A 23,326-nucleotide genomic window follows, 5' to 3' on the forward strand; every position below is an offset into this window, starting at 1 on the left:
GAAAAGGATACATAAAGAAATATCATAAGAGGATTCTGCATCTTCAAAATATCGATTCCTTCAGAAACCTCCATCCAGATGCAAAGGGTCCGGAAGCAAGTCAAGCAACCATTAGTAGATTAAAATGAAAATATCTTGAAAGTTTATCTGATTACATGGAGATAGATCCCTGGCTGAAATACACAAGGACAGTATGATTACAGATATACACATTCTCTTATCCGCTACCACCACTTGCGCTTATCATAGACGAATTGTACTTTTATCAAGTGAATGGAACCACCATTTGTGCGGATGGATATGCAGGAGTCCGACCATTTGTTGTCAGCATTAGCAGGATGAAGATATTTCAAGCTCAGCCAATCTTTCAGGTTCAGTATCTAGCTGTATACTACTATTAACGACGAAGCACCTTATAGAAAACAGCTAAGTTGCTGGCGGCTTCAAATTGCCACTTTGCCTAATGAATTAAACCTGCTAATTCCAGCAATTCTGATTAATCAAATGTCCCAAGCCATTGGTTTGCCAGCTAATTAGTTTGTGCTAGGTTTCTATATATATACACTTTGACTGTAGCTTCGTTTGAAATGAAAGAACTTAATTAGAATCGAGACCATTTCCAATCTTCAGATTGAAATTTCCGTGCGGCACCAGAATAGTATTGTCATAATTGTCATTCTGAAGGATAATACGAAGAAATGGGATCAATGTGATCATATCTACAGGACAACATTATATATTTTTCTACAAGCGGAAAGTACACAACAAAACACAATGCCTAATGAAGTCTTATATGTCCACTGTATGTGTTAGGCAACGAGCTTTGAAACTATGCGTTCATTTTCTGCAGTCTCTTCACATTCTGTAGTCTATACGGCACGCAAAGACTTGGAGCTGCCTAATGCGTGTACTTTGCTACACACTTGAGTTGATTGATACTGGAAATTGCTTAATTACATGCAGAAAAGAGTCATGCCCATGGCCCCTCGTAATTCTATTTATATTGAAGGAATGCTCATGGCCACGCAATGACTAATATGTGTTTATGTGGATTCTGAAACGCATACGTTTCAGCAATGGAGAACCGCAAGCAAAGAAATTAAACCAAATGGCACCAACAATAAATGGAAGATATAATTGTGTTGGAGGACCATATTAATTACACTTTTGTTGCTAAACTACAAGACAATAACCAAGTGTGAAAACGTTAACCAAAATGTGGTCTCTTTCCTGCCTGTCCAAATTCAACACTAAATTCAGCTTCCTTGGAATTATAGTAGGTTACCAAATTTTCATGGTAATGAAACTAGATTCCCCAAGGGGGAAAGAAACTGAAGAAAGGGTAACAGTAAAATTTATAAAAAGAAAAAAATAGGTACTGAAAATTTATTTAACATCTTATTTATAATAGATTTATGTATATAATTATAATGAAAAAAAAAAAAAAGGGAAAAAGCAGTATGGGTATTAATTATCACCAAAGCATACAAAAATGAGCTAGTGAAATATTATATCAGTAGTAAGGAAACGTAGAAGAATGATGCATGATTAATTTCCGACCCACCATACAATCTGGGACGTATATAACCATTGATTACACATGCCTTATGATTAATCATTAATTTGTCAGCTTTTTATATACCATATACAGAGCGGCCATTTCACTTTGAAAATATGTAACAAAATAACACAAGAGTCTCAACCTTTAATTTAACTTGATTCTATCTCAGACCCGTTAATCTATGCATGAATTGAATAAACCTCTTTCACTTTTGCTTTGTATGAAAGTGAGTTCGAAGAGATAAGGGTCGACTATGAATATATATCATCCGCAAAACCATGTAATGGCTGACATGAAAACTGAGAACTACTTGATGACTTGCTGAACAACTAAGCTCAAATAGACCTCACTTGACTAAAGACCAATCCATCGATTTCAATGGGGTTTCTAAAGATTCGAAATTATCTTTTATCTAAATTATTAGGACCCGCTAGCTTAGTTCTTTGTTATACATCAAAATCGAAATTACCAGCATTTTATAAAATGAAAATGCTCAAAACCCCTCGGGCATGCACATCATATGCATGAACCAAAGTGGTATATACTTCATCAAAAAATAATTTCACACTAAAGATTTATTAAAAATGTGATAGAGCCCTCAATTTATTGAAACAAATTCAAACACATGCAATAAAATATGGTGGATCAGTGAAGCTATCATAGTTGGTCTTTTGATAAATCATCATAGCACAAAACGAAAACTCCAAGAGAAGAAAGCGCGAAGGCCTAATTACAACGACATGAGCAGTAACCCCACTTAAAAGAGCCACCGGCTCTTCTTATCCTAAGCAAACCAAAACCAAGAAAATTTTGCAATGAATCAAAAAATTTCAGCCACATAAAAATTTCAGTGACTAGAGGTGAATGTGGGGTTTGCTAGGTACTTGTAGGAAAACAAAACCACCCATTGCTTATCATGAAACCAAAAACGATGTCGTTGAAAGTTTGAGTACTCGAGTTGATTCAAAATAGCAAAGAGGTTGTATCATCATTTCAAAGATACTTCATTTTCTGTGCTGGCCTGCCTGCACAAATTTGAGGTAATTAAATTGATATTAACAAAACGCACATGCAAAATATATAAACTTTTACATCAATAGGGTGATCACAGATTCGCAGATATACCCTTTGTGCCAACAGCCCCCAATAGTGGATAAGAATATAAAAAAGTGCAGCCACGTAAGGTGAATACGACTAGAAAAAGTGAGCTGACAAATTTGATCTTCTGCACTTTTTCTTTCGTAAACTAGAGCCCACACAAACGTCATCGTTGTCCTCTTCAAAAAACATCAACTTGGAGTTGAGAGTTTTTCGTTTTATAAATAAACACAGAAACCCGCCTTCAAAATATTCCTTATTGGCCATTGCTCTTCATTTCCAAAGGAAAAAGAAAAATATAGTGCTATGGCCTTAACACTACGTTCTTCAACTTCTTTTATCAACTTAAATGACACCAAAACCATCAAAACACCCGACGAATTCTCATCACCCACTACTTGTTTTGCCAAAATCAAGCCTTCACGCCGTCTCCGGGCTAAGAGTTCAATGCAAGAAGCTCAGCTCTGTCGTGACAAACATTCAACAATGGGAGGAATTATTAGGAAGAGTGAGAAAAGAGAGATGGTTCATGAGCTCGCGAGTCCTCCTCACAATCATCATAGAAATAAGGTGCCTGTGTTTGTGATGTTGCCACTGGACACGCTGTCAAACTCGGGGCACTTGAATAAGCCTAGAGCTATGAATGCTAGTTTGATGGCGTTGAAAAGTGCCGGTGTTGAAGGAGTAATGGTTGATGCTTGGTGGGGTTTGGTTGAGAAAGATGGACCTCTCAATTATAACTGGGAAGGCTATGCTGAGTTGATTCAAATGGTGAAAAAGCATGGCTTGAAGCTACAAGTTGTTATGTCGTTTCATCAGTGTGGTGGAAATGTTGGAGACTCCTGCACGTATGTGATAACATCTAATTTTATTATTATTTTTTTTTTTTTTTTTTTTTTTTTTTGCATATGCGTGTGTTTTAGTAACGCCTCGTGAAGGGTATTGAAGCTGTAGTCTAACCAAAATAAGTAATCTACGGCTTTATGTTGAATATGTACAGTATTCCGCTACCTCCATGGGTGCTTGAAGAAATCAGCAAGAATCCTGACCTGGTGTACACAGACAAGTCAGGGAGAAGGAATCCAGAGTACATCTCGTTGGGTTGTGATACAATACCGTTGCTCAGAGGAAGAACACCGATTCAGGTCTACTCAGATTACATGAGGAGCTTCCGGGACAGATTCAGAGATTACTTGGGTGATGTTGTACAGGTAATAAAGCTTTCTGTTCAGTGTAAGATTACACCTTGTGATGTTAATTAGTACTAGTATCAAGGATAGTTTTAACATAAATTAACCAGATCTTAACCTAATTATTGTTTGGCCTCAAAGAACATAGAAGTAGCAACACTAGTACAGTTTAAAATGGAAATCTTATGCACTTTTAAGGTACATCTACTAGAATGGCCGTTTTGCCAATCCAACATTCAAAACCCATTCTTTAAAAATCACAAGTCAAAATATGCTGGGAACTGGATTGCTACTGCAAGAGCAGAAAATTTTACTTAGTTTTAGAAACTCATTCCAATTTCAATTGCAGGAAATTCAAGTGGGCTTGGGTCCTTGCGGGGAGCTGAGATACCCAGCTTATCCAGAAAGCAATGGGACCTGGAAGTTTCCAGGGATTGGAGAATTCCAATGCTATGACAAGGTCAGCTTAACACCAATTCAAATAATACAACCTTTGGATGGCCCGTCAATTATTTTGTCAACATTAATTTATCTAAATGGAGGACCCATGTTTGTAAAAATAATAATAATAATAATAATAATAATAAAATAAATGAAATTGACCACCCTTCAATATGATCAGACAAAACATAAATTTGGTGAAACCAGCCAGATCAAGTGGATAAATTGAATTTGGATTAATAAATTGTATTTACTATTTCATGTCTAACTTGGCTTCCATGCCAAAACAGTATATGAGAGCTTCACTGAAAGCATCAGCAGAGGCATCTAGTAATGAGGACTGGGGAAGGAGTGGGCCTCATGATTCTGGCCAGTATAATCAATTTCCTGAAGATACAGGGTTTTTCCGGAGAGATGGTACCTGGAACTCTGAGTATGGACGGTTCTTCATGGAATGGTACTCTGGAAAGCTAATACAACATGGTGATCGAATTCTAGCAGCTGCCAAGGAAATATTCCAAGGAACTGGCTCAAAACTCTCTGGAAAAGTAGCCGGAATTCACTGGCACTACAGATCGAGGTCCCATGCGGCTGAATTGACAGCCGGATACTACAATACTAGGTATTGTGATGGTTACATACCAATAGCACGAATGCTGGCTAAACATGGAGCTATATTAAACTTCACCTGCATGGAAATGAGAGACAGAGAACAGCCTGGTAATGCGAACTGCTCACCAGAAGGATTAGTTCAGCAAGTAAAGATGGCAACAAGGACAGCTGGAGTAGAACTTGCCGGGGAGAATGCACTGGAGAGATATGATGCAGATGCATATGCACAAGTTCTGGCAACCAGCAATTTAGATGCTGGCAACGGGTTGGGTGCATTTACATATCTAAGAATGCACAAGAAATTGTTCGAGAGTGACAACTGGAGAAACTTGGTAGAGTTTGTGCAAAGAATGTCATCGGAAGGCAGGAGGCCAAGACTTCCAGAGTGGGACTCAACTGGAAGTGACCTTTATGTTGGCTTTGTTAAAGGGAAGAATGGGAAGAAAACCAAGGAAGCTGCTGTTGTGTAAAATGTATTTTGATGTTTTAGTATAACACCACATTCTATCATAAATCATAATGATGACAAGAAAGGAAAAATAGTACAAAAACATTGTAGTAGATGTACAGCATGACACTGGCATCAAACATGGGAAGTTCTTACTTAGATAGCCCAAGTCTAAGAACAATAACAACTGCACCCCATCACCAATTTATTAATGGAGAATAGTTTTTACAAGGTAATACTTTTGTCAGTCCAGATTATGGGGATATGATAAGCAGTTGGAATGGATTCATTGTGTTTTGAATAGTGTGTTCAATCAAATTCGTTCGTTCCTCACAAAATTTTTTTACCAAAAGGCACCTGTGGTTTCTACTAATTCCCATTTCTTATGTAATTTCGAGAAAGTGGCGATGCTCAAATGCTACTTAAAAGCCAAGTGCACTACTGATAACCATGCTTTTAAGTAATAAGTGCTACCGTTATTTATAGTCAAGAATCAATAAATTCCCAGCACTGACTATTGCAAACTTACTGTCAAAAAAGATTAATATAATGAAAGGCCAATAGGGTCTGTACTGACATCCATTTTCACTCAAAAGAAGAGTCTTGAGGTGAACAAATTACAAACCTTTTCCGGAAAATGAGAGGAAATCTGCACCAAAACTAACATGCCAATCCCATTGGTTCCTAATTATCCTCTACAACAGCACACATTCCTCACAGACAACGCAAGAAGCCACGAAACATATGCTTCCAGAGAGGGCCACCTGGGTAGCACTTTTCAACCAATGTCTGAAACCTAATGGGTCGTCCTTCTTTCCCAATTTTCATCCTTAATCATACTGATGACTACTCAATTCCTAACAAACAACCTAAAACCAGTCACCTGAATTTTCCCAACCACAAAGAAAAATCCACACTTCAGATGAGCATCAAATTCAAAATTTTGATCAATTGCCAAACAATAACTAATAAATAAAAATAAAAAAACTCTTAGAACTGCAGATGTGGATATTCTTTCAGCTAAGATTCAGTTAAATAAGTTATCATTGTATGATTCCACAGGACAGAAGAAACGGAGTAAATGAAAATAAAGATGAAAAAAAAATACTCACATACCGATCAGGAATGAGGAGGAGGCGAATTTCCTCGTTTAAGATCTTCGATTAAGTGCTCCAGGTCCTTGCGAGCGGATTCTCTTCCAAACATGAATCCGTACCTGACAACACAACCAACATCAAATTTCAAATAAAACAAAGTTTACTTCTCGTAACAGTGTGACAAATTACGAGAATTACCATGCCGTAACAGCGGAAAACGCAGCTGCAGTGGCAATCGTTTGAATCAGACTGAACCTTTTTTCCATTTTTCTTTTTTGTTTTGTATTTTATTTTGATTTTGGAATTTGATAGCAGATTTGGGTTTTTTTTTTTTCTTTCTCCCCCAGGGTTTTGTTCTGAAAGTTGTGACTGTTAAATTTGGGCCGCCTTGGGCCGGTAGCTTACGGGCTGAACGAATCAGGTCTTTGTACTTGTTAGTCTCGTCGTAATTTCTGAAGTTCCCATTTTCTCTTAAATAAACTCGATAAGTCTTTGAGAACTTATGGTGATTTTCATAATCTTTCAGGATCTCCCTGCCTTCTATTATCATTTACCTTGGAAATGGTTAATTATGAACACAAGTACATTAATTGTGTGACAAGTGTCCCCATCAGCAGTCCCGTAAAGTAACCAAAAAACCAAAAAAAAAAAAAAAGTCAATTGTTTTCATGAAAATTGGTAATAAACATGGCATTTAAACTTAATATTAGAAAGCTACAATCGCCTCAATATGAGTTTTCTATCCTAATTTACACGCATTTTATATCTAATATGACTTCCTCTTCACTGCCTCTCTATGTAATGAATGAATACAGTAGTAAAATGTAGAAAATCAGAAATAAAAATAAAAATAAACATGCAGGATCAAGGCTTTGCTTATTTACTACTAGTTGAATCAAGCATGTAAAGCCAACAAAATTGTATGTTTCCAATGACTTTGGGATGAATTTTGTATAAGAAATAAGCCCTTCCCGTTTACACTTGGACCTGCCAAGAAAATAAGAATCAAAAGTTAGTCAGCATTAAGATTTTAAGCATCTGGTTATAAATCACAAATATCCATATTTATACAAACCCTCTTTGATCTTCGGTCAACTAATCTCGATGAAGAAGTAACAGGAGTCTTGGCAGCGGTAGTGGTGCTGGAGCTTCCCTGCTCTGATTCTTGTACTGCTAGCTTCAAGCTTTCTACCACCTGATTCATTGTCGGTCGCTCTTCAGGATTCTTCTTCAGACAGTTGTCTGCCAATTTAGCAACCCTCCGAGCTGCATTGATGGAGTACTGGTTTCTTAGTCGCGGGTCTATCATCATGCTGAACTTTTTACCATCGGCTGGGAATTGCTTTACCCACTCAAGAAGTTTCTGTTCCATTGTTGGGCGGTTTCTTTCTAGCACCCGCCTGCCAGTAAGGATCTCATACAGCACCACACCGAAACTCCATATATCACTCTGAGATTTGAGATGGCCTGTTTCAATATATTCTGGGGCAGCATATCCGTACGTCCCAACAACCTGATGCCAAACATAAAACATATACTCTGATTCATCAAGGCCAGAGCAAAGTTATAAATCGTTAATGCAAACAAGCATTCCATGCATTCTTCTTGCCAAAGAATTTTGAAGAAATCAATCTATAGCTAATGTTTGAATGAGAGAGCTATCCAAGTAAAAGGAAGGGATCATTTTGGCTTTGAAAAGAACAACGATGCTGGTAAAATCCCCCGCAAAGGAAAATAATGGCTAATCAGAGCAATGTTGCTTAACTCATGGCTGTTTTAGAGGCAAACAGAAGAAATTAAAATTAATTCATCATAGCTACCCAATGGGAAGCACTTAAGATGGTTTTTGTAAAATTATACAGATACGGCCACTGAAAGTGCCAGACATATGCATTTCTAACACCAACTTACCGCGGTTGAAACATGAGTATGGTCACCCGTTGGCCCTTCCCTAGCAAGCCCAAAGTCTGAGAGCTTTGGCTTAAAGTTCCCATCCAAAAGCACATTTGAGGTCTTGAAATCTCGATATATCACCTAAAGAATCAACACAAGCAACAATGGATCAAGAACATGCAGATAATAAAGTAGTCTTCTAACAAATTAAAAGTAATTAATGAAATTTGAATAAAGATGACAGGCAAGTACGACTGTGGGAGTTAGTTAACAGCAGAATTTAAAGGTCATATGAGCATTTGACCCCAATAGGCGGCAAGAAACCAAGAATGTGCACACAGAATCTTTACGACGATAATGTATTACAGGTCTTTATTTTCCCCACAATTCACTAAAAAAAAGCATATGATGTATCTCTGATTTTATCCCCAAGCTTTCATCAATTTCCAAATTCAAAAGCTTTAAAATGAAAATGAAAATCAATTATTTTAGATTGAGCTAACAATTATTTAAGACCTTGCTCCGTAGGGTTTAATAATAATATAATGTCCGCAAAGTACAGATACTCCAAATTGACAGATTTGAACTCTTCTTAATGATGGAGCTACCTCACCAATATCAAAAGTTGAAAACCCCATAAATTTCCAACTTGTGGGATGGTAAAGATGGGCCAACTTTAAAATAAAAACACTAGAGCAAAACTGCACAATGACATTCATTAAGTTTCCCTGGTATAACAGAAAACTGACGAGAATAAAGCAGCACCACATGTTTCTGTTTTCCAACAATCAAAAGCCACAAGCTAGATCATAAAAGATATCAACTAAAGTTTGTATAGCCTAGTGAAACAAGTTGAGGTTGAAGCCTCATATTCATGAATTGTTAAATGTCTAATTCCAAGAACATTGATACACAATCATACGGTCAACTGAAGTTTGCTGGAACAAAGCAAATTTACCTGGATTTCCAATCCTTCATGTAAGTACGCCAATCCTTCAGCCGCACCAAGGATAATCTCTAATCTTGTCTTCCAAGGTAGCGTGGGCTGAGCCCTGCTAAAAAGGCGATCTTCTAAGCTTCTATTAGGCATATATTCATACACCAAAAGCCTTTGAATTCCTCTTTCATCCTCTGTGGAGCAATATCCTAAAAGTTTCACCAAGTTTGGGTGACTAACAACCCCAAGAAATTGAACTTCTGCGAGCCATTGCTTATGACCCTACAGGAAAAGACATTATAAATAACATGAATTATACATATAATGAAGTGCAAATACGATAATGATTTTGTTAATTCAGGGAAAAAAAAAGAAGAAGAAAGTCGCAAACACAAAAGCCATTCATTAAATATTTTCCGTATCTTTTGATTTTTCATCTCCCTTCCGCTGTACAATGGAGAAAAGATGAACTTTTCTTCCCCATACCCAATATTCTTTCAAGCACGTCCTATATTTTCAATACTTGATGAATTTCAAAATCAAAATTTGCCACCGGTATGAAAATAAGATTACCCAGAATTTGTAAACCATCTAGAACCAAAAAGCGATGAGCTTTTTCACCCTTTAATGTAAACAAGTGTTGGGCTGTAATGCCGATCCCTGTCTAATTCAAGCCATATTTTCTCTCAATTCCCAAATTTTATTGATTCAAGCACAACATAATCCAAATTTCGACGCAGCAACAAAAAGTAAGATTCACATTTCGTTGCAAACTAAATCCATGCTTTCACAAGATAAGCCGCTTGATAAAGATCGAACTGATTCTACCAGGAAAGCACAAATTGACTACAGCAGAAGCCAGTCCAAAAAAAGCAACATCTGAATAACAATTAAAAAAAAAACGTATTGCAGTAATTGAAAAATTATGACCTTGTACCTGCAAACCATGGTTGTTGAGCTTTTTGACGGCAACAACAAGAGGCTCACCCCTACCATCGAGAGGCCTAATGGTGCCCTTATACACGCTCCCAAAACCACCTTCTCCAATCTTTAACATCCTGTTGAAACCATTGGTTGCCTCTCTCAGCTCTTGCATATCGAAGACTCTCAAATGGTGTTCCTTCTCCTTGTACAACTCTGGTATGCTCCTTGGTGATGGTAATGATCTTGCTGTACGGTTTAAAGCAGAATTATTATCAAGTCTATTTTGGTTTCTGGGTTCTGGGGCAGAGTTTGAACCTTTTTTGGGCTTGAATTTGTCCTTGAAAATGTAGAAACACTTCATTTTTTTATCCTTTCAATATGAACTTTCTTCGGTCTTTAAGCTTTTTGAAAGAGAAAAGCCATAAGCAATCACCAACTTAAAAAACACAAAATTTATAGAAAAAGAAACAAATAAACAGTGTGAACTGAGAAAAGAAAGCCAGATAAAAAATTTAGAAGGAAAACGAGTGGGAATAATTGAAAAGCCGTGAAGTTGAAGATATAATTTATTTGGCTTCTAGTACTATACACAGGATATGATCATATGAGCAACAAATATGAAGACGGGAAAGAGAAGGAGAATACACAGTTGAAATGTGGAAAATCTTGAATGCCCACGTAGTATGAGAGAGAAACCGGTGCCGCGTTTGGACTATTGAAAAAAATAAATAAACAAATAGAAAAAGAAAAAGGACAAGGGGAGTGACGGAGACAGGACTATGCAGCAACTAGATGACCAGTCCATATGATCAAAAGTCCGAGAAGACCCTTCTCTCAATCTCCCTCTCATTTATTGGATTTTTCATTTTTGTGTCTGTCGTTTAACAAATTGTAAAGACTTTTGACCTTGTTTTATAAATATAAATAAATTAGCTCAATATTCAGTCTCTGTCTTTGATTGTTAGTCTTCAAGAATCAAAGACCGCGCCAGCTTCAGTTGAGTCTAAAGGTTGGTGACGCAATGCATGTCGAAGCGGTAGCTTCACAGCCAAAATTTGGGGGCGGGGGGAAGTTTTCAATACAATAAAATCTCCATAAATTAATAAAGTTGGAATCATATAAAATTTATTAATTTATAGAGCTATTTATATTTCAATTAACGTACATTAACAACACTTCATAATTTCTTATTACAATTTAAGAAATCAACTCCGGAATTTTTATATACAATAAGAAAAATAAGATATAAAATCCAACTAAATTTAAATTTTAATATAAATAGGTAATAATAAATTTATATTTTATGTATATAAGTAACAATAGAATCTTATTTTATGTAATTAAAATAACAATAGAGTCGCCATTTGTAATTTCAGTAAATTATTAATTTATAATTTGAATGGGACTACAAAATTATATAAGATTTAAAAAAAACATTATTATATTATTATATCAAAATTATTAATTTAGTTTATTAACTCAAGTCGGAATCGTGAAAATTTATTATACAATAAAAATTATTAATTTATCAAATATTAATTTATAGAGATTTTATTATATTACGTCTCCATTTCAGTTCAAAGAAAAAGGTTAGCCGACTCATAATTTCGTTCATAATCGGTCGTATGATTACAATAAAGTGGGAAAAAGTAGTTGTAATCGGGCTTAGTGTGGGAGGGAGCCTCGTACTAGGTAGCGTTGCATTATCAAAGATCATGATTTCGTTGAAGTGGAAAACGACTGTCAGTGTGTTCTGTGTAGAGAATATTATTATATCAATTTTTTATTGTTGCCCGCGTTACGCCCGGCTTTAAATTATTGTATCAAGAGCAGCATGGTTTGGCATATTAAAAACAACATGAATAAGGAGGAGGAATATGAATAGTACTTAAAAATGTCAGTTAACAGTCCATGCTACCAAACAACATATTAAAAAAAAAAAAAACTCTAAATAATCTATAAGAGTAAAAATTATTCCTTGGTGCAAATGTGCATTACCTTATTATATTGAAACTCGGTGGGGGGTTGTTTCGAAACAGGGGAGTTAAAAAAAGGCAAAACAATGATAGGTTCATAAATTACAACAGCTGGAGTGCTTCTTTCGGCAGTGTGAACAACGATACTGAACTTTGAAATTGAATGTTACGGACTAAAAAGCATTAGGAAAGAAAGAGAGCTTTCAATTGACATTTTTTTGACTCGACAGATAGGATAACAGTTTCACGGACCCATTTGAGCTCTTTCATTTATCTTTTCTCTTTGTGAGAAATTTTAAAATAATTCTTTGCGAATCGCCTGAGTTTGACTGTGACTGCGACTCTTTTATTTTGTAACATAGTATGGACAGAGAGGCAGAGATGCTTCTGTTTTTCTTCTTCACTTTATGGGAGTTCTTTTGGGTACGTGGACGGAGTAACACATGACTGTCAAAATCGGCGACCCATGTTCCCTAATAACTAGAGATATGTGTACAAAGCATTAAAAAAAATGGATTAATTATGCTGTGAGAATTGAGATGATGCTACTTCATTCACAACTTGATTAAATGAAAAATCAAAAGATTCGAGTTTTTATTTTTTAATTTTTATGTGCCATAATATTGAAAGTATTTCATTTATTAATTTAAAAGCAAACAATAGGGACAGTCAAGTTAATAATAAGGGATTGTCAAATTTAAAAATAAATCATGTATCAGCGTGAGTTAATTTTATTTCAAATATTTGAAAATACATCACTTTTTCTAAACTGGGGTATTCAAACTACATTCTTATTCTTCGAAAAGAAAAAAATTCAAAAAAGTATTCAAACTACACCTTAAGAAATTGTAAATTTCTAAATATGAATACTAATTTAGATAAACACAAAAAGTCATTGACGCGTGGGGTATTGCCTCCACCTAAAAGTTAAACTTGATATCGACTTCCCTGCTTTCAAATATGACAAGAAGTAGTTGTCTTTCCAATTACCACATAAAATATTTGCGAGTCAATCTAATTCTAACCACGTAACTTTTGGTATTAGTGATAATCCGTGTTTAATAACAGTTTGACAAGTAAAAGCGGTCTCCATAAAATAATAAAAATATGATACAACATTAAATTATGACTGCTGTTTCCACGGGACTTTTGAGTCCGGCTGCGGTACCGTGTAACTATTGCATCTAATCTTTAAATTTATTTATATAAATAAATTTATGGTGATCCAACGGCTGAATACAATGATATCCACAATTTTCTCCGGGACTTTCGTATTGGATTTGACATAATCCCAGCAATTACCCAGACAAAAGAGCGATGAAGGCTACGGCTCTCATGGTGGGGAGTTGGGACGATATATGTCTGCGTCATTTGTATAGTCTCGTAGGACTTGACTAGCTTACAGAATCTGTAAGCTACAGACTGCAGCATCAGCCGTTGGATGTGGTTGGATGTGGAGTGAGAAACTAAACAATAGAAAATCGGATGGTGGGATGACGGGAGATGTTTGTTACAGAATCTGTACCATAGACAGGTCCAGTCTCGTATTGTATTTTCATTTTTCCGCGTCGTTGAAGTCAAATCATAGATGTCGCAGGTTCTTCCTTCCCTCTTCCTAAAGGTTACATATTTCTTGACTGGCAACAGCGACTGCCCATCTACCCACATAAAAACAGGGCAGCAAGCAAGCATTGGAAAGTGGAAACAATTCAGGAAGAGGAAAATGGATTAGTCGACTAGGATTACAACTTCCATCCAAGACCCGACATTGACTATGTCCGTGACCGTTTAAAGTGAAAAGTAAAGGAACAAATCTTCAAAACAAAAAACAAATTGGCAAGTGAAAGTGATACAACTGTGATTATACAGGATATGAACCGATACAATCTCAAATACACATACTATGGTACGGTTTCTCCCTGGATTGGAGGATGATTTTCACCAAATGTCGGAAAAATAACCATAAACTCCTCGAATGATTGAAGCTACCAATAAGCTGCGATAACAAATTGGGGAAGCCTGGAAATCTCTCCATCGTAGTACCAATAATTAAAACAATTCTACAACAGATGCATTCTGCAACACTGGGAAGGGCCAACTGGCACACAAGCTATGCTAATGATAGTTGCAATCAGACTGCAGATCACCCTAGAACTCTCATGAGATGTCAGATGTAACAATTTATCTAGGATTCGAAAGTAATCTTCGAGCCATTGCAGGTGGAGCTAATCCTGGAATATCCCGGATGTCTTTGTTGTTCGGGTTCACAAGCTGCAATATCAAGTTAAAAATGATGAGGCAAGTGCATGAACACCGGAAATATGCAGACAAGAGGATGTGTGGGGCAACCTGCACTGGCAGCATTTGGCAGAATGGCTTCTAAACGGTGAAAATTTTCTGAGGAGTTGACGAGGTAATCTAGTTTTTCTTTTTTCATTTTTATTTTAGGGGATAAGGAATCATAACCTTGATTGATTAAAAGACTGAAAAAGTAAATGATACTTTCTGGGAATATACCCTTCCCAGCAACAGATTCATCATATGCTAAAGCAAATTTAGCTAATCTAGTTGATTTATAGAATACTGTGCCGATAAGGATGTTAGGTAATAGTGCTTCAATATGTTCTTAAAAGGGAACAGATCCAAGTGCTTTTCCCCAAAATTATCAAAACTCTAATATTCTAGGTCGAATCAGGTACTTTCATGATCAAGCCATTTGTCCTCTGGCTAAGCTAAAACAAAGATCCTAACTTAACGCATACGTTAACCAGTTTTTTCATTGATCGACTTCAGTAAGTGTTCTGCAACAAGTTTTATCAACCTCACTGGCATTAAACAATAGATCACAAAGAAATTCTCGTATCAATTTCCAATTAAGCAGTGGCAAATATTTGTGGAGTTAGCTATTGTGAAAGCACGAAACATTTAAACTAGTACACTCTCAGAAAGACCTAATAACATAGCCAATCAAGTCTAGACAAAGGCAAATCTGATGCTCTTGTGTAAAAGAAAGGTTTTGTGGTGAATGAAATGGTGATCGCATTGCCCATTGAATGACTAGAACAATCTCCATTTCAACGGGAAATACCAATCTCCATTTAATGAACAAGTATAAATAGATTTCATACCTTCACTATTATAATGGCTATGACTCCAACGACAATAAGGAAGAGCATTGCCATAATGCACTTATCAGTAGCAACCTGATGAAATATAATGAAGTGAGTAACATAATTACACTGAACCTATTATACAAAAGAAAAGGAAGTGGATAATTCAGAGATTGACCTGCCTACCAATTTCCCTGACCAGTTGAGAAGCCTTCTTGATTGAAAAATGGATAGAGTCTAGCTCATTAACAATCCTACTCATTTGTTCGGTCTGAATATGAGACATAAAAATGTTCAGCTCCCAAAGCCACATTTAGTCTCGTACAATGAAAAGAAAGTAGCCAAAAAGATAAATTGAAACTCAAAATTGCCAAAGTCCATAAAATTCAAATTCTTCGAATGCTGTCGAAATTGCAAACCTGAGCCTTGAGCACTGCGGCTGTCTCTGTTCCAACGTTAATAGTTTCATGAACAACCTATCATAAGTAAGCAGAGGGGACAATTACTTCTTTATTTTGTGAACTACAGAACTTACAACCAAACTTTGGAACTGGAAACTGTAGTCTTCCTCTGAACACACACTAACCTGTTTTGATCTCTCAATGGCTTGATCAGTCTCATCCATCATTCGATTTCCACTATCCATTAGTTGTTGATTTGTCATGGCTGCAAAATAAATAGTCTCAACCTTAGAAATGCTTTGGTTGGAAGAAAACAACTCCTAGAGTTAGATTAACTGCAAATATGTCAAAGTTCAATTGTGTTATACGTGGGAAGCGTGGTCTAATGCAACAGCATTTAATGGTGTACAAGAACATTACAAAAACAACAAAGTTGTGAAATTTCACAACTGTACAGATACCATGGAGTGAATAATCCAATTATTTCCGAATTCCTTAGAGAAAATACGCATTTTAGCAGTGAATGTATATTCTTGCAATGTTTTATACCCAAATTTCCAACTATTATTTATAACACTTGAACCTCTATGTAGACAGAGCTATGAAAAATCATGCTCAAGAATAGGCTATATTCTTACATGAAGCTAGCAAAACATTGTCTTCAGCAAACCCTTCGTTTGGCCCGTCAAAGAGATCAACTCGTTTGTTGTTTTCAAGATTGGTTTGATGTCTGAAAGCCAACATCAAAATAAGTGCAATTCAGGGATCAGAAGCATGACTGAAAATTATTTAACAGTCAATAGAAAACAATAACTACCACAATTACGGCACTGTATACATAATTAATGCAAGAATGCAAGAGCTTTAATTATTAACATTTTGCCACTTCATGACAAAAATAGAGTGGAAAAGAGAAAGTATGGAACTGTATACAGATTGGCAACGAAAGGATCAACCCCACAAGAGAAGAAAAAATAATTAAAAAAAATCTAAACTTAATGAAATTAATCCAATCAACGGTTTGAGCATCATATACTTCCAGAGGAAAAAAAAAAAGTTTCACTGAAACTCAGTAACTATACAAGGTTGAACAGGAATCATAAACCATAAGAGAACACAAAAGAAATATGATATTCAAAACATTCAGATGCAATGTACATGAATAAAACTGCTCTTGAAGCTACAACCTACAAGAAGCAAAATAGTGGTAATTTTGAACATATGCAAACTTACTGCTTTTTTAGAGCCACATATGAGTTCAACTCTTTGACCTGCAGAGAAAATGCAGACAGCATCAAGCAAACTTGAGATATAAATTGACAAAAAAATACAACAATTTAGAGCGTCAAATTATCAATAAAATTTAGAGATTGAAGCACACCATTGACTGTTTTTTCTCACTTAGCATCTTGTTGGTTTCTGGATCATTTCTACCCTCTATATCCTTAACTTCTCTGTCAAACTCTTTGATAAGCCTGAAATGACAGGAAGACATTGCTCTGTTTCAAACTAGAGAGAAAGCATATTGAAAACATCACCAGCAGCATATTGGCCGACCAATCTAGACAGCAGTCTTTGTGAGATATCTAGAAGTTCAAGCCTAGCATCTAGAGATTGACAAACTAGAGTTCCCAAATTGTTTGGCAGCTTCCACTGAATCACACAACTTCAATCTCATTGAATTTGAACGGTCAATCACTACACAGTAGCAAGTACAGGGTCGACGTCACGAATTTTGTAAATCTAGGAACGTCCTAATCTAATATTCATTTGTACTTCATTTCATAGCCAATGTTCTTCAAGGAAGTACGTTACACATATGGTATACTAGTTCAAAAATGTAAAAATTGCAAACGATGATAGTCACTGTCTATGATTGCTCTACTAACTAACAACAATTAGTTCAGGAAACGAACTAAATTATTGAGCAAAGTGCGTATTAGATTCATCTTGGAGCTAGAAAAGGGAAAAAAGGGCTAATAATAAGAACAGTACATATGTTAAATACCTTTTACATTCCCGCATCTTATCCGTAAGCTCCTCCAACTGCCTACTCTGCCTATTAACATCCTTGATCTTCTCCAATTTCTGGAATCCATTTCTGCAACAAAACACATAAATTTACAAATGTTTATATATGTGTATGTGTGTGTGCGTGTGTGTGTGTGTATTTGTGTTTTATGTATTTCTTACGATAAAGCACGGAAAATGTCAGTGATTTGTCCATTGATCTCCGCTAAATCGTCGCTGATCGATGATAGATCCATCTCTCAAAAAAAAATTCAGAATGCAGCTCGAAACTTTATAAAGCTTATACCGCCAAATTAATCATCACCAAAAAAAACTAACGAATGAAGCTCCTAATTAAAAAAAGAATAGAAAAGAAAAAAATGAAAACTCGAAAATCTACTATTCAAAATCAGATCCGCTGAGTCTCAATGGAAAATCGGCAATTTCAAATTCGGATTCGATCCGCACAATGTAGGTGGCTGTATCGATCGGGGAGACCAAAACGAGGACTTACAATGTCGCCCGATCTAAACAGCATAAACAAACAATGTGTTGTCGTGATTGACAGAATATGATTTGGGTGGGTTTATTTTTGTAATTTAATTTTGTTTTACTGTGTTCGTTATTATTATTATTATTATTGAGCTGATTGAATTGTCATTGGTTAGTTTTGGAGGTTTCGGCTCCGAGAGTGAAAGGTTTGAAAAATAATTTAATTTTGTTTTATTGTTAGCGATAATTTTGGCCGCATTTTCGGCTAGTTTTTAAAAAGAAACTGTAGCTGTGGGGCCCGTCAAGCACGCGGTGTCTTGTGCGCTCTGCCTACTTATTAAGTGGTTTGGCCAACTGGTGGGGTCCACTGCTAGCATACCGTATCGTCGAACCCTGCTGACCGTCTGATTTGAAGATTTTTCGTGACGTCTACGGAATTCCCGTGGGAGGATCTTTCACCCCGTTGAAAAATGATTTGTCCTTTTTTCTGTTTTTTTAAGTAGGAAAAAAAGTTAGCTAATAACTTCACAATAACTACTCATAATAGGCAATCCGGGGATCCCTCGTAATAATATCAACTCTACATATATTATCTCATGTAAACACCTTCATTCTTTTCATAATAGAGTTAGTACAGATATATTATTAAATTACACAAACATATTACTAAATCATACATTTTTATGGTGAATTAGATATTGATCTTTTTTAAATTATATGATTTAATAATGTGTCCGTCTTTTAAAAACATGAAAATACCTCATATATATATATATGTATGTATGTGTGTGTATTCTTTTTTTTTCTTTTTTTTCAAGTTTTTATAGTCTAAGATAAATACAATCCAGAATTTATTAGTATTATTGGCATACCGAGCATTAGAAGCCCTTGCAAGTTCTAAGAGCATGAAGCCATGAACAACTTTAGTTATCGCTCATTAATAGAAATTTAGTTAGGTCCATTTTTTTTACTATAAATATCTGAATGGTTATTGTTTTAATATTTTTAATAATATATTATAATATGCATCCATTAGGTACAATAGAGATTTTTTTTAAATAATAAGTTATCGCTTTTGAGCATTCAACTGAGTGAACAGCTAGCCACTTGGGCCCCTCCCTCACATTTGTGAGGGAAGGAGTTCGAGTCTCCGCAGACGCATTGTAGGAGTTTAATTTAAATATCCTTCTTTGGAGCCCTTGAGCTCGAGTGAAGGCAGTCTTTCTCTCAGATTGAGAGTTTGGCGTTCCTCGAATATTTGAGAGGGTTAAAAATCTGAGCGGTGCCATATCAACATTAATGTTAACAAGGCTCAGTATAAATATATGATTGTACATATCAATTATACTATCATGTAATATGAGTTGTAATTTGAACTGTAATTTGAGTAATAGTCTCATGTAATCAAAAAAAAAATTGAACTGTAATTTGAGCAATAGTCTCATGTAATTAAAAAAAAAACTGAGTGAACAGCTGAACAAGTACGTTAGAAATTCACTTCTTTTATAGATTTGAAATGACAATCTGGATACTGAGCTTCACTAAAATTAAAAGTTAAATTAAATGTATTAATATTATGGGTTGTGTAATAATAATAATAAGGTCTAATTTCCAAGAAGACATAATTCTCCCAAAAAATTGAAGGATTACTTATTTTGTATTTGTAATATCACTTGAAAGGAAAACAAAAACAATATAAAAAAGGTGATAATAATAAGATCCTTATCTTCACTATGTTATTATTCATGAGCATCACCAAATGATTCTTCTAATTTAACTCTTCAAATACTTATTTACTTATTTATCTTACAGATAGAAAAGTGAAAAAATAAGTTATCTTCCAAAATACTTTTCAAATAAAAATAAGTATATATTATTTTAATCAAACTTTTTTTTCAAAAGTCATGAATTATGAGAAAAATAATATAATATTAAATTAAAGACTCCAAAAAACTCTTCAAATATGATTTTTCAAATGAAATAATATTTTTCTATTTTCAATATTGAAAAGAGAGAAATATCATCTCATTTGAAGAGTTTTTATCTTTTATTTTTTTAGTTGATATGGCTCTTCAATTAAGTGGTAAACTCTCATTTGAAAATACTTTTTATGTTGCTCTAATCATAACACAAATTGTGAATAATAAAGGACATTATCACAATTTATCTTATTTTATTTATTTCATTGCTTTTAATTTATATTTTTTCAGTCACACCATCCCATATTAATGTTTATTTGTAATAGTATTCAAGACGAAAAAAAAAACCTCATGTAATAAACAATAATAAAAGATGTAATAATAACAATTTAATTCTTATCTTTGATCTTTCAATCAAATAGTGCACACATTAATTTATATTAATAAGTTTACATTAGTAGTTTATATATGTATAATGTATATTGTGAAAAAAGAAAATGGAATAATGTTTTTGAGATAAAAATTTTATAATATATCAAATATAATAAAACTAATTGATGCATGCATGACATATGTAATTAAATTTAATGTAACTACAATGGTCTTTTAAAATAAATACACACATATTATAATATAATTTACTTATTTTATACATGTCATGATATCTTTGCGATGCCCCATTATATTCTTCAATCTAATTATTTTTTTTGTTGGAGGGAGTATATTCCTCAATTTAATTTAATTTAATTTAATTTATTATTAGATATATTCCTGAATCTTAACTGCGCATTTATTTTTGCTTCTTCAACTGCAGCATTAGTTACAAATACAAATAGAAAGGAAAGGAAAATAGCCATTCCCCATCTGCCAGTTCCCAGTTGCGATGCTGGTGGCAAAGGTAAATAAAGATCCATAAAGTGGTGTACCAGACTTGAAATTAACAGCAGTCAATGAGCTAAAATTTACTCGAAATTCAACATCACAAGAACATATGACTTGCATTATCAAAAATAACAATAATATATTACATTATATGTCGCTCTTATTTATAAGTTATAACCAACCGATAATTTTTTTTCTAATTTTTATTTTAATTTTCGAAAATGTGTTTTGTAAATGAGAACGGGGAAAATGGGTGAAGAAATCTGAAAAGCGGCAGCGGTCCTTGATATTTGAGTCCAGAACATTTGACCATGCGAATCGCGCGTACAGGCTGATATGAGATCTTCTATTCCTCCATTTAGGAAAGGAACGTAGAATCAGCAGAACATGGTGGAACTCTCAGATAGTCAGATTATCAGACTCAGATATCTACTTTGAGTGTACTGCTGTGCTGGCAGGTAGCCAGTCTGGTTGCCATTGCTGTTCATTTTAACTACGTAAAACGCCATTGCAATCTGCTACAGCCAATGTACTCTCGCGCCATTTAAAGCAGCCTATGGGCTATGGTAATCATGAGCTTAAATGACTAGTCATGTCATGCCCAACCAATCAAATTTTAAATACTCAAAATTATTAAGTAAAGATTTATTCCTACTCTCGAGATAAATATTTGATTAGTGCAAACGCCGGTGATGTGATCGCCTGATCGGTGCATTTGAAACAGAAAGATCTGGGCGTTGCTCTTTTAAAGCTATGTCCAACTTTCAAATAGATATTAAAAAATTTGGGAAATTATCTTTCAACCAACCTTTAATTATTGTAAATTTTTCTATAATTAAAATTAAGATTTATTTGTTATATTAAGTATTTTATGGATATTCTTATAATTATAATGTTTTTATTTTTAAACTTTTATAGAATAAAATAATTGTTTAATTCATCTAAGAATAAACTAACTAGTTATTATTATTAAAATGATTGATTAATATAAATTTAAAAATAAAAATTGTATAAATAAAAATTATTTATTATTATTAAAATTTTATAGTTCCATTTATTATGGTCACTGCTCTTGAATCTTGATTCTTGATTTAAAGTTCAATGTTGATGCTGCCACCAATTTAAACAGTAATTTTGCAGGATTAGGAGCTTTGGTTAGAAAGTCAAATGGTGAGGTCTTTACTATTGCAGATCCAAATAAAGTTGCTTTATCTATCAATTTTATATTAATATCTAAAGAATAATAATATATATACAAATTCTTGTATAATTATTTTTTTTTGTATAAACTGATATGGCATGATTTAACTGATTGAGTTATATATCTTCTGATCGACATGATTTATTTTTATTATTTTATATTTTTTTTAAACCAATGAGTTAATGTCAAATTAGTTTGTACAAAATAAATTCGTAGTTGTATCATCACTCTTAAATTTAAACGTTTTACTTGCAATCGATCGACTTGGCTAGTTCATATCTACACCGACGTGTCTATTTTTTGACCCTTAGATCTCTTCACCCCAAAACAAACTACAGATTTACTAAAAAAACAGAATTCAGGATACTTAACTCTCTAGAGTTGGTCATTAATGATGTGTCATCCATTAATTCAAAAGTTACATGTTTATAACTTATAAAATTTCATATTTAACCATTTTACTGAGATGAAATTTTTAGATATTCAAATGCATAAATGCGGCACTGCTCAAGTTTAAAAGGAGCTAATCACCAATTTGAGAAAATAACATAAATCAGTGAAAATTGGGGGGAGGGGGGATGTTTTACCCTAGTTTAATTATTATTGTTGTAAGTATAACCATGTAGACGCGTGCGTGTGTGATAACTTTATGATTTTTAATTAAATTAATCTAATACTAATGAACACTAATGTTATATGTGGTTAGGATAATCTAAGGGGAGAGGAAGATTCCTTTAGTCGAATAATACCTTACGGAATTTAAATTCATTATTAAGTATTGTGTAGCTTGAATTGCATTTAAAATTTTAAATATATATTTTTAACTCTTTTATTTTTTTATGAAATAACGTCTATATGGAGAGGGAGCTCAATAGATAAACAAATCAGAGATTTTGGTGTTGATGGGGGCAGTGGCAAAGCTAAAGGTTGCAGCCCGGGTTAGCTTTTTAATAATAATAATAATTAATTATAATTTATGAATTTGTCTTTATTTATATTTATAAAAAAATAAAAATAAATTTAATAGTCCACCCCAAAATATGGTGTTAGCTTCGCCACTGGATGGGGGAATGTAATGTGATCCACGAACTAGAAAATATTGCTTCTATAATGTTTATGAAAACTTGTGGATTG

General features: G+C 34.4%; 4 protein-coding genes across 8 annotated transcripts; 1 reads left to right on the forward strand and 3 right to left on the reverse strand.

Moving 5' to 3' along the window:
* Positions 1 to 100: 100 nt before the first annotated feature.
* On the reverse strand, positions 101 to 6,952 carry LOC102619502 (uncharacterized). 4 transcript variants are annotated; one of them, XM_025098473.2, is made up of 3 exons: positions 6,646 to 6,952; positions 6,467 to 6,566; positions 101 to 2,586 (listed from the first exon to the last, which is right to left on the reverse strand). In XM_025098473.2, exons 1-2 carry the CDS (start codon positions 6,711 to 6,713, stop codon positions 6,470 to 6,472), a joined length of 165 nt encoding a protein of 54 aa, XP_024954241.2. In that variant the 5' UTR covers positions 6,714 to 6,952; the 3' UTR covers positions 101 to 2,586; positions 6,467 to 6,469. The 4 variants fall into 4 exon arrangements, with proteins under 4 accessions (XP_024954241.2, XP_052293969.1, XP_006477057.2 ...); XM_052438009.1 differs by having other exon boundaries at positions 6,463 to 6,566; XM_006476994.4 differs by lacking the exon at positions 101 to 2,586 and adding an exon at positions 5,876 to 6,233.
* Positions 2,856 to 5,586, forward strand: LOC102577989 (beta-amylase 3, chloroplastic). Its single transcript, XM_006476997.4, has 4 exons — positions 2,856 to 3,507; positions 3,660 to 3,870; positions 4,199 to 4,309; positions 4,581 to 5,586. Exons 1-4 carry the CDS (start codon positions 2,966 to 2,968, stop codon positions 5,370 to 5,372), a joined length of 1,656 nt encoding a protein of 551 aa, XP_006477060.2. The 5' UTR covers positions 2,856 to 2,965; the 3' UTR covers positions 5,373 to 5,586.
* A 140-nt stretch (positions 6,953 to 7,092) lies between the features above and the next one.
* On the reverse strand, positions 7,093 to 10,902 carry LOC102620450 (probable serine/threonine-protein kinase PBL19). 2 transcript variants are annotated; one of them, XM_006476998.4, is made up of 5 exons: positions 10,215 to 10,902; positions 9,299 to 9,559; positions 8,359 to 8,481; positions 7,523 to 7,960; positions 7,093 to 7,434 (listed from the first exon to the last, which is right to left on the reverse strand). In XM_006476998.4, the coding sequence occupies exons 1-5, from the start codon at positions 10,560 to 10,562 to the stop codon at positions 7,423 to 7,425; spliced, it is 1,182 nt and encodes a 393-aa protein (XP_006477061.2). In that variant the 5' UTR covers positions 10,563 to 10,902; the 3' UTR covers positions 7,093 to 7,422. The 2 variants fall into 2 exon arrangements, with proteins under 2 accessions (XP_006477061.2, XP_052293968.1); XM_052438008.1 differs by having other exon boundaries at positions 10,208 to 10,356.
* Positions 10,903 to 13,885: 2,983 nt separating this feature from the next.
* On the reverse strand, positions 13,886 to 18,351 carry LOC102620719 (novel plant SNARE 11). The gene is made up of 10 exons (XM_006476999.4): positions 17,882 to 18,351; positions 17,697 to 17,789; positions 17,070 to 17,163; positions 16,922 to 16,959; positions 16,327 to 16,418; positions 15,874 to 15,953; positions 15,707 to 15,763; positions 15,466 to 15,558; positions 15,306 to 15,380; positions 13,886 to 14,448 (listed from the first exon to the last, which is right to left on the reverse strand). The coding sequence occupies exons 1-10, from the start codon at positions 17,953 to 17,955 to the stop codon at positions 14,359 to 14,361; spliced, it is 786 nt and encodes a 261-aa protein (XP_006477062.2). The 5' UTR covers positions 17,956 to 18,351; the 3' UTR covers positions 13,886 to 14,358.
* Between the last annotated feature and the right edge of the window lie 4,975 nt (positions 18,352 to 23,326).

This window comes from Citrus sinensis, chromosome 3 (assembly GCF_022201045.2).
Source record: "Citrus sinensis cultivar Valencia sweet orange chromosome 3, DVS_A1.0, whole genome shotgun sequence".
Classification (NCBI taxonomy): Eukaryota; Viridiplantae; Streptophyta; class Magnoliopsida; order Sapindales; family Rutaceae; genus Citrus; species Citrus sinensis.

Coding starts and splice junctions, on each gene's coding strand:
- LOC102620719 (XM_006476999.4), bottom strand. CDS start 17,955: ATGGATCTATCATCGATCAGCGACGATTTAGCGGAGATCAATGGACAA. Junction 15,954..16,326: donor CAATGTTTTGCTAGCTTCAT/GTAAGAATATAG, acceptor TTTATTTTGCAG/CCATGACAAATCAACAACTA. Junction 15,559..15,706: donor CCGCAGTGCTCAAGGCTCAG/GTTTGCAATTTC, acceptor TCTCATATTCAG/ACCGAACAAATGAGTAGGAT.
- LOC102619502 (XM_025098473.2), bottom strand. CDS start 6,713: ATGGAAAAAAGGTTCAGTCTGATTCAAACGATTGCCACTGCAGCTGCG. Junction 6,567..6,645: donor TTTTCCGCTGTTACGGCATG/GTAATTCTCGTA, acceptor TTGTGTTGTCAG/GTACGGATTCATGTTTGGAA.
- LOC102620450 (XM_006476998.4), bottom strand. CDS start 10,562: ATGAAGTGTTTCTACATTTTCAAGGACAAATTCAAGCCCAAAAAAGGT. Junction 8,482..9,298: donor ATGAAGGATTGGAAATCCAG/GTAAATTTGCTT, acceptor TTGATTCTTTAG/GTGATATATCGAGATTTCAA. Junction 7,961..8,358: donor ATACTCATGTTTCAACCGCG/GTAAGTTGGTGT, acceptor GTTTGGCATCAG/GTTGTTGGGACGTACGGATA.
- LOC102577989 (XM_006476997.4), top strand. CDS start 2,966: ATGGCCTTAACACTACGTTCTTCAACTTCTTTTATCAACTTAAATGAC. Junction 3,508..3,659: donor AATGTTGGAGACTCCTGCAC/GTATGTGATAAC, acceptor GAATATGTACAG/TATTCCGCTACCTCCATGGG. Junction 3,871..4,198: donor ACTTGGGTGATGTTGTACAG/GTAATAAAGCTT, acceptor TTTCAATTGCAG/GAAATTCAAGTGGGCTTGGG.